General features: G+C 32.5%; 2 protein-coding genes across 25 annotated transcripts; both read right to left on the bottom strand.

Annotated features, from left to right (window-relative positions):
• Positions 1–1,663: 1,663 nt before the first annotated feature.
• Positions 1,664–6,210, bottom strand: LOC145315765 (uncharacterized). Its single transcript, XM_080155842.1, has 4 exons — positions 5,959–6,210; positions 3,896–3,980; positions 2,299–2,390; positions 1,664–1,929 (listed from the first exon to the last, which is right to left on the bottom strand). The coding sequence occupies exons 1-4, from the start codon at positions 6,142–6,144 to the stop codon at positions 1,729–1,731; spliced, it is 564 nt and encodes a 187-aa protein (XP_080011968.1). The 5' UTR covers positions 6,145–6,210; the 3' UTR covers positions 1,664–1,728.
• On the bottom strand, positions 6,157–12,281 carry CkIIalpha (casein kinase II subunit alpha). Of its 24 annotated transcripts, none has more exons than XM_080155835.1 (8): positions 12,151–12,281; positions 11,085–11,136; positions 10,377–10,826; positions 10,090–10,214; positions 9,082–9,315; positions 8,351–8,920; positions 6,651–6,709; positions 6,157–6,447 (listed from the first exon to the last, which is right to left on the bottom strand). In XM_080155835.1, exons 1-6 carry the CDS (start codon positions 12,198–12,200, stop codon positions 8,704–8,706), a joined length of 1,128 nt encoding a protein of 375 aa, XP_080011961.1. In that variant the 5' UTR covers positions 12,201–12,281; the 3' UTR covers positions 6,157–6,447; positions 6,651–6,709; positions 8,351–8,703. The 24 variants fall into 24 exon arrangements, with proteins under 24 accessions (XP_080011961.1, XP_080011962.1, XP_080011958.1 ...); XM_080155836.1 differs by having other exon boundaries at positions 6,157–6,483; positions 6,600–6,709; XM_080155832.1 differs by having other exon boundaries at positions 6,655–6,781.
• Between the last annotated feature and the right edge of the window lie 1,200 nt (positions 12,282–13,481).

Below are 13,481 nucleotides of genomic sequence, written 5' to 3' on the forward strand. Positions count from 1 at the left end.
AAGAAAAAGTATTTGGTTTATGTACTTTAAGAAATGCCGAATTAAACATTTTACAACCTAATCATTATTGAAAAGATAAAAAATAAATCTTTATAGAACATTGTGACAAAATCAAAAAATGGCAAATTCATCTTTTGTCAGGGGTGTATATTCTGCATGGGATCCCCGGCTAAGGGGGGGGGGGAAATAAAAAATAAGTGGTTGGAGGGAAAAAAAATGTAAAAATTAAGAAAACTGAAAACATTTTTTCCATTTCCCCCCCTCCTTGGAGAAAAAAAACTAAAAAAATGTGTGGTATGAGGGATAAAATAAATAAAATATAGAGTTCTTTAAATATTTTTTCATTTTCCCCCCTACTTGGAGAGAAAAAACTAGGGGGGGGGGGGGGGGGGGAAATAAAAAAATTTGTAGCCGGGGAAAAAAAATAAATCTTATGCAGAATATACACCCCTGTCTTTTGTTTGTGAGTTAACCATTTATATATAAATATACATATATGTTTTTAGTAATATAATACTGACGTGTTTAAAATAAACTCTAGTTATCTGGTCCTGATTTTTATTACTTTATACAGTATCACAATTTTAATAATAATATGCAAGATTGACTAGAAACGTTCTATCAGTTTGAAACCATGATAGTCCTAATTTTTGTGTAGATGATATCAAACTGAGTCAGAACGTCTTAAGGAATCACGAATAAAGGCACGGTGGATTTATATTTAACACTAGATACTATTAAAATAAGGAAACAATAAAAAATATGGGTTTTGTCAATTATATGGTTTTATCATACAAATAATTTAGGTAATTTCCACACATACCCAAAGGTGGATCAACGAAATCCCCCTTCCTTGTTAAATTTTTTTTTGAAGAAAAAAACGTATCTAGCTTTCCTACGGGGCTAACCTAACCGAAAATAAGCGTCAAAAATTAGTTTTTCAAGAAGTTTTTTTCTTATGTTCATATGCGACATGTGTTTAAGAGGGGGGGAAGTTTTGACACATTTGCGGAAACAATGAGTATAGGCTTTATCTTTGGTCTGAGAGGATAGGTTATTGGGGATAAAATCATTCTTATATGATAAATTTTCCCAAGCTTTAAGATTTTTTGCATTAGCCTCCAAGTTCAGGAGCTGCAGGCCTCCAGGTGGTATCTGGACAGGTAAAAATAAAAATTAAATTTTTGTTGAAATGTATGAGGTCAACTTATAAAAGAAAATATGCATCTTTTATCTTTAAATATGTAAATATCATTAAAAAAAATGCATATTTTGTTTTATAGGTTGACCTCTAACTCTTTAAATTTTTTTTTTCATTTTTGCCTGTCTGGAGACCACCTGGAGGCCTGCAGCCCCTGAACCTGGAATACTGCAGCTCCTGAACCTGGAGGCCTAACCAAAAAAGCTTAAAACTTGGCAAAATTTATCATATAAGAATGATTTTATCCCTAATAACCTATCCTCTCAGTCCAAAGATAAAGCCTATACTCACTGTTTCCGCAAATGTGTCAAAACTTCCCCTTCCTCTTACTAGGTATTCGATGTGTCATGTAAATTTTGTTGTGTAAATTTATAAATGCACAGAACAATAAAGGTAAGTTCTTAAAAACAGATTAAAAATTAGTTTTTTGGGGGGCCCAAAATAAAAAATAAGTGATTACACCATTTATAAGAATAAATTGTGCATATTTTAATACAAAAATTAATGAGAGCATACGTAAATTAATTTTAAACTGAATCATTAATAGACTCATATTTAGTATGTGCTAATTTGTCAGCTAATGGCTGTGTACTAGCCGTTTCCTCTGGAGATGGCTGGTCTGATCTGGGCTGGACAGGACTGGAACCTGGCTGTTCCTGCCAGCCAGACATTTCTGCATCCTCCTCTTTTCTGCGTTTTTCCTCTTCCTCTTTCATTCTAATTGCCTCCTATTAAAGGATTATTTTGGACACAATGAAATATAAAATCAAAGAAGTAAATCCATATAAATAGGCGGGTAACATAGTACATAGCATATTAATTTTTATAACCGTGAAATTGGGTTGGGTGTCTAAATTTTAAACTAATTAAAAACTACACATTGGTAAATATCTTTCGTTGTTTGCACATAAGAACTTCTTATACTATAAAAGAATAATGCTTAATAGTTTGATACAACAATTCATCTCCAAAAATTCAGCAATCTATCTTTAATAGTATCCAAAAAATCCCATTTCCCACGTTACGGATAGAAATATCGAAAAAGTACAATTATTGAGTAGCCACGCTACAAGAAAATCCTAAAAAAAGGACCAAACCTGTATTTCATAATAATATTTAGGACTCGTTATTCCCATCCACCAAGCTAATTTTTCTCCAACTGTATCTAGAACAGACACGACGTTTCCACCTAAATAAACAGGGATATTGTTACTCTAAAGCGTAGCTATTCGATAATTAGGGTCAGCTTTGTGGAGCCTGAGCCAGGAGCCGCAATATTTTGCTGGAGCCGTTATTTTCGTTAAAAAATGTAACTCTCTTTTTTCGTGTGCAAATGCCCCTTTTATCAAAAATTGAACTTTTAAAACCTTCAAAAGTCAAAAATAGACTTGCCAAAAAAAATATGTTGAGTTTTTCTCGACTTTAGATCGGAGCCGGAGCCAAATCCGGATCCGTCATTTTCAAAGGCGGCTCCGCGGAGCCTGAGCCGCACCAAAATCAAACGGCTCCGCAACGCTGATTAGGGTATTTCCGTCCGAAAGGATAGCTCTTATCGTTAATTTTAGCATATTAGAATTGTCCCAACGATTTTAAACTTGGCATGATGATTCCTGTAAAAGTTAAGTACTATTTTGAAAGCGCAGCAACTCTATAATCGTTACTAGAAGGTCCTACATTGTAATGTACAGAATCCTTTGTTTACGCAATTTTGCTACTTTTTATAATCTGCTTAGGTTTTAACATTCTATTAATGTTAATATTCTTTTGTCCTACCATTTGCTTTCAGAGTTTTGCTTTTATGGATGTTCTCATTCTTGTTTTTATGATTATATTGTTGTGAAAAAATAATGTCTTTTTGATTCTTATATATAAAAATATGATAGTTATTTAGATTTGATATGTAGTTACTATAAAAAAAATCCAATTAAATATTTTTATTGGCAATTAAAATTAAAATAGACAAAAGATATTATTGAAAGGGGGGGGGCGAAAGTGACACTTTTTGAAACCAAAACTAAGAGTCAACAAAGGAACTCAACTAAAAAAAGGGTTACAGGTCTGAGATTTTGCATGGCAGTTGCTTTATAGGGGTACAATATGGAACTGTGAAGAAACGGCGGCGCAACCGCCGAAAACCGCCGTTTCCCGCCGTAATTTTTGTTGCCTTTTCTCGGCGATTTTCGGCGGTTGCGCCGCCGTTTCTTCACAGTTCCATATTTTACCCCTATAAAGCAACTGCCATGCAAAATGTCAGACCTGTAACTCTTTTTTTAGTTGAGTTCCTTTGACTTTTAGTTTTGGTTTCAAAAAGTGTCACTTTCGCCCCCCCTTTTTTTCTGTAGGCTGATTAGTATTTGTAAAAAGATTAACATTATAGAACTATCTTATGAGACAAGCAATCATTAAAGTGATTAATAAATAACAAACCACGACATGTAAAAAAGGTCGGATTATAAACGTAAGACACCTGCCATAGTAATCCATTGTTTGGTTATTTTAGATATCCACTTACTAAGAATTTGGTCGGATAGCATAAAATAAATTATAACTCCAGTATTGAAACATAGAATAAACTAGTGGGGGAAAACATGAATTATTTTTTAGCAAAAATGAATCTTGTCCAGAATATACACTCCTGTAAAAACTTTAAATTACCACTAAAATAAAAGTGAAAAGACAGCCCACAAAATATACCTGCAGACCAAGCTCTCCAGTACAGCCAGGGAGCCCAGGTCAGGGATCGGGGGTCAACTACCTCTTTCCCACTACTTTCTTCAACCTTCAATTAGAAATTAAGAGGGGGGGAAGTTTTGACACATTTGCGTAAACAGTGAGTATAGGCTTTATCTTTGGACTGAGAGGATAGGTTATTAGGGATAAAATCATTCTTATGTGATAAATTTTCTCAAGTTTTAAGATTTTAAGATAGGCTTCCAGGTTCAGGAGCTGCAGGCCTCAATGTGGCCTGTGGACACGACAGGTAAAAATCAAAATCAAAATGTTTTTTTTTTTTTAAGAGTTAGAGGTTATTTTATATGACAAAATATGCATATTTCTAAATGTTATTTAAATATTTGAAAAAAAGATGCATATTTTGTTTAATAAGTTGACCTCTATCTCTTAAAAAAATTAATTTATATTTTTAACTGTACAGGGACCAGCTGGAGGCCTCAAGCTCCTGAACCTGGAGGCCTGCAGCTCCTTAACCGGAGGCCTATCCACAAAATCTTAAAACTTGGGAAAATTCATCATAAAAGAATGATTTTTTCTTTTATAACCTATCCTCTCAGTCCAAAGGTAAAGCCTATACTTACGCAAATGTGTCAAAACTTCCCCCCCTCTTAATTTTTTTAAAAATAACAAAAGAGACCGATGTGTAAAAAATCTTTTACTTTTCCCATAGCATACCTACTAACCTAGCCTTCAAAGGAAAACATTCATTCAGCCAAGACAGAAGGAGGGGGATATTTTGAATGCAATCTAGTTAATAAGTGCTCTTGGAAACGTTTAAAAAAAAGTTATGATGAGGAACACGATCCAGTAAGACCAAGTGTTTATTATATCTAGAAACATCATGGGCAGTTGAAACAGCATAAATAGCTTTCTTCAGACCAGTGTTCTGGAGCCGGAGCCGGAGCCGGGAGCCGGGAGCAGCAACATTTTTGGTGGAGCCGGAGCCGGATCCGGAGCCGTATTTTTCGTTAAAAACGGCTCCGGCTCCGGACTAGCTAAAAATGATTTTTTAAAGTAATATTATAATTTGGCAACGGTCTATTTCCATATAATAAACTGAAAAACTATTGTTACTTAACAAATAGACACACATCCTTCTACTTTTATATAGCTTTAATCAAATAAAAGCAAAATATTTTATATTATTTATTTTATTTTATCAAATTCAATAATGAAAAAAAATTGATATATTAATTTTAAGGTAGGAGCCGGAGCCGGAGCTGGAGCCGGAGCCGGGAGCCGTATTTCCAAATACGGCTCCGCGGAGCCGGAGCCGGAGCCGCATCAAAATTATACGGCTCCGGCACCCTGCTTCAGACAGACGAACTTAAACAATAATCGTTAATAAACTATTAATCGATATAATTTTAATCCAGTGTTTTCCTATATGGCTTCGAAACCGAATAATATCCGCTGGATTAGAACCGGTTCTAAGCTATACTGAAATATCATGTATCGTATTATATCCAGTTTTCTATTAATAATAAAATAAAAATCATAAGATTAAAACCAGTATTTTTAGCCCGTGTCTTAGTCATATCAGGGCTACAGAGAGAGAGGGCTAAAAAAAGACTAGTTTTAATCTTAGAGTTGTACATTTTTATATCCGCGGAAAGCTTTTTATAATACGATGCGATAAATAACTGTTCCTCCCAGGGTGTCGGAGCCGTTTAATTTTGATGCAGCTCCGGCTCCGGCTCCTACCTTAAAATTAATATATTAACTTTTGTTCATTATTGAAATTGATAAAATAAAATAAATAATATAAAATATTTTGCTTTTATTTGATTAAAGCTTTATAAAAGTAGAAGGATGTGTGTGTATTTGTTAAGTAACAATAGTTTTTCAGTTTATTATATGGAAATAGACCGTTGCCAAATTATATTATTACTTTAAAAAAATCACTTTTGGCTAATCTGGAGCCGGAGCCGTTTTTAACGAAAAATACGGCTCCGGATCCGGCTCCACCAAAAATGTTGCTGCTCCCGGCTCCGGAACCCTGGTTCCTCCCCTTAAAAAATTACCTCTTCTTCTTCATCTGTGCTGTATTCTTCTAGGACTCCGTCAGAAAAGTGTAAAATTTTCCGTGGAACTTTTTTCTTTCCATTTGTTTTATTGCTGGAGGTTTCATCCAGTTTCCCCGCTATGGTTGGAATCTGTAAGGCGGTGTCATTCTTGGGTGAAGGATCTTGTCCTGTTGTTTCTGTCATTATATAAATATATTTTTCTTTGTTTGTTGTTTACTTTCTGAAATAAAAACATTAATGAAACACAAGCATCTGGGAAGAGATAAATTCTCTTAATTCTATGGGAATCAAAACAAGTTTTAAACATTTTTTTAGTGCAAAAACTAATAAAATCACAAAAGATCTAAGATATAATATATGATAATATAAAGATGCTAGGATTCCTATAAAGGCAAATAAAAAAAAGTAGTAGAAACACAATAATAAATCTAATGAAGTATATGAAATTAATTCCATTTAAGATGTATTAAATTGCATTAGTATAAACTAAATAATATGTCGTTTTTTGCCTTTTTCACACACCTTAAAGAAATAATACTATAAATTTTCAAAACACTTATTATTCAAGAATTGTAAAATAGTAACGGTGAAAATGTAACTAATTGAAAATTTTGAAGAGTTTTCGAGAGAAAAGCTACAAAAGTGTAAGAAAAAGGGAAAAAAAAGTTTTATTTAATATCCAAATTTACAGACTGGCTGGTAAATTATCATTTATTTTAGATTAGTTATAAATAAGTTTTTATGTCCACTTAGGATATCAATTTTATTTTTAATTATTTTACAAAAACATTTCCAAAGATGAACAACAATTTCAATATTTCTTTTATCATTAAGTGCAATGTAAGGTTAGCTGACTTTTATAAAGATTTTATGTTTATATTCTTAGATAGATTTGAAACGTAAAACTTATCTTAGAATGACAAAATGATGGTGATTTTATCTTAACTATCATGCTAAGCAGTCCAAATGAATGAATAAACCAGATGAAAATAACTTTCTTTACCACCACTAACATCGTCAAACCATTCTTAACATTCCATATTCATTCTTTCACGTTCACTCTCTCAACTTTTTCTCTCTCTCTCTCGTATCCTTGTATTTATCTATCTACTGTCATATGAAACAAATATCAACACACATCCATGCACCACACACCTCTAACAAGTTGACCCTGTGAAATGCGAGAGGTCAAATGTGTACACGCACATATGTAGATGCACATGTACAATAATAAGAGGTCATTCTGTTAACATTAACAAGTAAAAGAGTCCTTGCTACCTAGCTGTATGGCAGGCAAGTTGTTAGGTTTTTCAAGATACAAATGCGACGCAAAACAGAACAATTTAGAAGAAACATTTATGATCATAAGATGTTATTAAAATGATCGCTTTTTTTCTCATAAATAATTACTATCGTGAATTTCAATGTATCTTTATTATTTATTGTTACTTAGCACAAAGATTAGGCAATGCAGTTTTATTTTTAGTAGCAATGTAATTTAACTATAGTTATTGTTTTAAGCAAATTTTAACTTATTCCTTTAGGATAATTAACAAAAAGCATTTTTTTAGTTCTTAAAACATATGCAAAAAGGTTAATTAAAAAATAATATTTAATAAAAATACACGTGAATTTAGTTTTCCTAGTGAATACATTTAATAATAATTATAACATCATGTATTCCTAACCCTAGTAAAGTATTATTAACTTAATCAAGTATAAAGAAGCATTCTGAGCTGATGTCACTACTCTAAAATGTTTAATTTCTTGTCCGTTTTAACAAGTGGAATACTGACTACACTTTATATATTTATAATAATAGGTTTACATTATGTTTACTAACTTTTAAGTTTTGTTTAGCTGAATAAGAATGATTATTGATTAAAAATTCAGCTAAAGAACAGTAGGAGCGCGTGTGTCATTATGTAAAATGATTACCATACGAGCATTTTTAATGTACAAATAATAGCGATAAATAAGCCTAGAAAATTATTTAGCATTTTATGAAGATAATTTTTGGTAGCTAATGTTTAAAAAACCTTAATAATGAAACAATATCAGACCTTGCAAGATTTAATAGTTTTTAACACGAAATGATAAATAACCTTCTTAGCTAATATTAAGCAGCAAAAAAACAGTCAAATAGCAAACAACTCTATAAAGAAAAGCAGATACTTTATTTTTAAGAATGAAATATTTAAGAACTATTAATATATCTAAATTCAGTCTTGACAAGAATAACTTAAGTAACAAGTCCCGTAAATTGTCGGCTATTTAAATGATTCTTTAGCTTAATGATATCACTGAATACCCAATTGAAATGACTTGTATTTTTAATATCCAAAAAAAGAAATACATGACGCGCTACAGCTGTAACGTTACAATACACCTAATATGTTGAGGTGAGTGTACACAAGTAAAAAATAAATGAACATAATGGCTTTCAAACTGAAGTCACATCACAACAAGACCATGTTCAAGCCCTGGTAAATTATTGTATTAATTTACCATAAAGCATGGGATAGGAAAATGGTGATGTTAATTCAGTATGAGACACTATTTACAGCTGGGAGATAAGTCTTATGTGTGAGTTTTGTGTTGTTGCTGTAGGATTATGTGACGTGTTGCGGTGGTCGGTCAATCATCTACATAACTACGGAGATACTGTAATAATAACAGCACCAACTGTGGCGGAGGGGCGGCGGACAACGTGATGGGATGGAGACAAAGTTAGGGAGAAGGTTACTGAGGATTTGGCTGGCTTCCGTCGGGGTTAGCCGGGGTCAAAGTGTTGTTGGGGGAAAGAATGGGTGAGGAAGGAACTGGCTGCTGGATGCCGGACCCGCCGCCGGTCGGCGAGTTTGAAATGTTGGAGATCCTTCCATGATCCTGGACTACAGGGTAGAAGTAAGCGTGTTCCATGGCCTCCATGGCTGTCAAACGTTCCTGATGATCATACCTGCAAGAAAAGTTTTTTTTTATGGCAAGGGTTTGAAACTGTAATTCTGAACAGATGAAAAAATTGTGATGCCAAGTTCACAGCCTAAAAAACGTCTAAAATCTATAGAAACGCATTCTTATTTTATTAAACAAACTATATAAGTATTATATATTTTTTACCTTAATAATTTGTCAAGAAAGTCGAGAGTTTCAGGAGACACAAGATGCTGGTTCTCACTGTGCACAAACCTCTCCCACCTCTTCCTGGAGTGTCTTCCCAGAATGTCTGAGAACCTGGGGTCCAGCTCTATCTGGTATTTGTCAAGATACTCGTACAACTCCTCTGTGCCCAGCACCTTGGCTATTCTCACCAGCTGGTCGTAGTTGTCATGCCCATGGAAAAAAGGCTCTTTTCTAAAAACAAATACAAAATAATGAAATTACTTTAAAATAACCTAATTTTTTTTCAAAATATGTATCTGATTTTACTATAAATATATGAAATATGGTTAATTTTGTGAAGGTTGACAAGGATTAGATGTGATTTAATCGAAATATATTCCTACAAATTGAGCTGTGTGTTTTTCCTTGGATAGTCTCTTTTCAACATCGCTGCCGTGTATTATTCCATAAAGAAATTAAGAATTATTAGATTATGCAACTAAGGCATACATATAAACCTACCTTTAAGCCTATTGCCTTTCCACACAAATATAACAATTAATTTCAATTGTTTTTTCTTTCAATATAGGCAATGCTGTCAATGAAAAACTATAACCTTTTTTTTAAAGTTTTTGTATAATATTAAGTCTTTTGTAGGTATAACAATTCTGCTTCATATTGTGCACAATTATTCTTACACGCACAATATTTATGGTTTAAAAATGACTATTCAGCCTGCTGGAATTAAACTATCTACCAAGGGATGGAGGGGACATTGGACGTTAAAATATCTAGGTGCAAAAGGTTTTATAATCACACTATGTTATTCGTTAGCTTAAAAACTTTGAGTACTGTGATTGTATTTTATTTGGTTGCAAACTTGTAGTGTCCCATTTTTTTCAACTTATAATTTTATAAATAGGAGGGATAATTTTGTTACTCATCATTGGGTTGGGTATTATTAAAATGTCTGATTCCTTAAGATCCCTAGATCTATCTCTTAACCGAGAATTAATATCTACTTACCTGAATATCATAGAGGCTAGCATACAGCCCAATGACCACATATCCAAGCTGTAGTCATACATCTGGTAGTCTACCAACAGTTCCGGACCTTTGAAATATCTAGATGCCACGCGGACGTTGTATTCCTAAATAATATGTCCATATTATATCCATTCGTATCACTATTAGGTGTTTTTTTCATTAGTATAAATTAAAAAGCTACCTAGTAAAGTTTTAGATTGCTAAATGTAAAACTTTGACATGATCTAATAAAATAAAAGCTGTTTGGTAGAAGATAATTGTTGTACCTGTCCTGGATGGTAAAATTCTGCAAGTCCCCAGTCAATCAGTCGCAAACGCCGATTCTCGTGATCAATCATCACGTTGTGCGGCTTTACATCTCTGTGCATGATACCCATGCTGTGACAATAATCCAAGGCCCGCAACAATTCGTACAAGTAGCCGCGTATATCATAGTCGGTTAACGTCTGATACAGCTGCTTGAAGTCGGTGTTGTTGACGTGCTCGAAGATAAGAGCCGGCGTCCGGGACACAGGATCCTTGACCACGCCGTGCAGCGTGATCACGTTCGTGCCGCCGCGAAGATTTTCAAGAATTTTTATTTCGCGTTTGATTTTCTTCTTTTTAACTGGTTTCAAGGTTTTGACGACACATTTTTCGTTAGTAGTTATGTTGATTGACTCAAAAACTTCTGAATATTTGCCGCGTCCAAGTTTTCGGACCAGCTGATAATCATCCTAAAATTAAATTAAATAATATTAAAACTGCATTAGGAGATCTCGTAATTTAAATATTTGATTAGTAAACTTAGAATCATCTTAAACAGCTAAAAAAAATCATAAATATCTTCCCTTAAACAGATACTTGGAAGATCAATTGAAGTAAATGTATTTTTTATTCTTTTTTCTCCAAAAATGAGAATCTAGGATTCATCCGTAATATATTGCTTGGGATAACTACCTTGGAATACCATCACGGCTAGAAATAAGAATTACCTGATTTCCCCACTCCACGACATGTGATTCATAGTCCCAATATTCCCGTGGCCTGAAAATAAAGGTTCATATAGTTAAGAAAGTCATATAAAGACGTATAGTTAGAGTCTTGCTCTATGATAACTGATAAAAATAGTCACTATTATATCAAGTGGCGTGCGCAGGGGGGCGGGGTCACAACACCCCTCTTTAACAAAATATTAAAAACACTACCTTCCCCTTTTTTAACTCCCCTAATGATTTACCCGTCCCAAAGTGAATCGCTGAGCATGTCACTAACTCTGAGATTTAAGCTCATTTCTGTGTATGTGTATATAAATGAATCTATCTATGTTTCAGGGGTGTATATTCTACATGGGATCCCCGGCTCAGGGGGGGGGGGGGGGAATAAAAAATAAGTGGTTGGAGGGAAAAAAATGTAAAAATTAAGAAAACTAAAAACATTTTTTCCATTTCCCCCCCTCCTTGGTAAAAAAAAACTAAAAAAATGTGTGGTAGGAGGTATAAAATAAATAAAATATAGAATTCTTTTAAATATTTTTTCATTTTCCCCCCTACTTGGTAAGAAAAAACTAGGGGGGGGGGGAAATTAAAAATTTTGTAGCCGGGGAAAAAATAAATCTTGTGCAGAATATACACTCCTGCTATATTTTATATATTTAAATGAAGGGAAGATATGTACCAAAATAAACAGAAAACGATTATAAATTCAGTAGTATAAACAAAGAAAATAAAAACCATAACCTACGTGCGTGCACCTCATGGTAAGGGTAACAAATGAAGTAATCCATAACTTAATGTTGAATAGAAAAATATTATTTAAGGTCAAAGCAGCGTGCGTAACAGAAAAAATTAACTGATTTATGGGTTGATAATCTTATTATTTCGTGTATGAATGTAACATTAAACAGAGAATGAGGGAGAAATTGTGATAAAAGTTGCCCTCCGTTATGAAACCATATCAAAATAAAATGCATATTTATACACAGAAAAACAAAGGCTATTAAATATAATTTTTAATTAATCTTTCAAGTTTCTGTTAGCCTAACCCCTGTGGGTATCTTACCTGTGAGAGTTAACATTGGCGTAGACCCTTGCTCTGCTAGCTAAAGGCATTCTCACAAACTATCGGTCATTCAAGACCCGACCAAGTCTGAAAAAAAAACTATTTCTATTAGGTATTTAGATTTTACTTAGAAAATAAAGAAATCACAATTTAATAGGTACATTGTACAAATACAAATTTTTTACATACTTATTAAAATATTCAAAGACAAATTTTTATAATGCTTCTTTACTCTAAAAAGATAAAAAAAACTTTAAATATTTGAAAATTAAGGAAGATTGCTTTACATACAACAACGTATTAATGAATAATTTACATAATAAAATCACATAAAATTTCTTTTCTTAAAATAGGACATATTTGTGTAATGAATCTATTTGAATTGACTAATATTTAAAGTAAATAAGATTAAATGAGAACGTGCAACGCCATATATACGATATATAAACATTATCTAAATACAACAATTTCTTTTCAAAATGCATTTTTATCATTCTTTAGGTAAAATAATAACAAATTTTGTTAAGTTAAATTTGTTTGAAGCAATTAAAGGATATAATTTCACTTTTTAAAAAATCCAATATTTTCAAGACTGATGTATTATGAACATGTTTTCGAAAAGTACAAAATGTTTATTTTGGTATAATTTTAAGCTGTAAATTTAAAATAAATGCATTTAAGTGCCATATTTTTTTATATTTGTTTAAATATACCAAAAAAACAATGAAAACACCTAATATCAAGAAAATGTATTTGATATTTTAAGAGAAGAAAACTGTGGAGAGAGAATTTACGTGTGTGTGTGTGTGTGTGCGGCAGCACACTTTACTCTGCACTCCTGTGAGTGAGTGAGTTAGTACAAATAAAATCGTCTTTGCACCAATCAATCAATAACATATATTCTATACAGTATACATGGGGTATAAGTATTTCTTGCTAGTTTTATAAAATGCTTTATTTATACTTTTTATGTATTTTTAGCATGAACAAATAAGTTTTCTTTGTTTAAATTAACAAAATTCATTTGGTTAGGTCGTATTTTTAGCAACCATTTTTAAAGATTATTACTTAACAAAATTTATTTTATTAAGTCGTATTTTTAGCAACCATTAAAAGATCATTACTAACAAAATACTTAAGACTTATGTTGGATAAAATAATATATCCGAAAAAACTTTTCTTAAAGGCATGTATGATGTAAAAGCTTTCTCTGTTTGATGTTATTAAAAATATAATGTAAAATACTATATATATTTCTTGTTTTACATACTTTCATAATTTCTTGGAAGTTTTATCTTATTCTTAGGTTTGTTTAAGAGGCAAAGCTCCTA

Source organism: Acartia tonsa, chromosome 4 (genome assembly GCF_053477335.1).
Source record: "Acartia tonsa isolate MP-2025a chromosome 4, ASM5347733v1, whole genome shotgun sequence".
In the NCBI taxonomy this organism is placed as follows: domain Eukaryota; kingdom Metazoa; phylum Arthropoda; class Copepoda; order Calanoida; family Acartiidae; genus Acartia; species Acartia tonsa.

Excerpts from the sequence above, each read along its gene's own strand:
- LOC145315765 (XM_080155842.1), bottom strand. The coding sequence starts at position 6,144 with ATGACAGAAACAACAGGACAAGATCCTTCACCCAAGAATGACACCGCC. Across the intron at positions 3,981-5,958 it reads GCACAGATGAAGAAGAAGAG|GTTGAAGAAAGTAGTGGGAA; the intron begins GTAATTTTTTAA and ends TTCTAATTGAAG. Across the intron at positions 2,391-3,895 it reads CTGGAGAGCTTGGTCTGCAG|GTGGAAACGTCGTGTCTGTT; the intron begins GTATATTTTGTG and ends CTGTTTATTTAG.
- CkIIalpha (XM_080155837.1), bottom strand. The coding sequence starts at position 12,200 with ATGCCTTTAGCTAGCAGAGCAAGGGTCTACGCCAATGTTAACTCTCAC. Across the intron at positions 10,827-11,084 it reads TCGTGGAGTGGGGAAATCAG|GATGATTATCAGCTGGTCCG; the intron begins GTAATTCTTATT and ends ATTTAATTTTAG. Across the intron at positions 9,316-10,089 it reads CTAGCCTCTATGATATTCAG|AAAAGAGCCTTTTTTCCATG; the intron begins GTAAGTAGATAT and ends ATTTGTTTTTAG.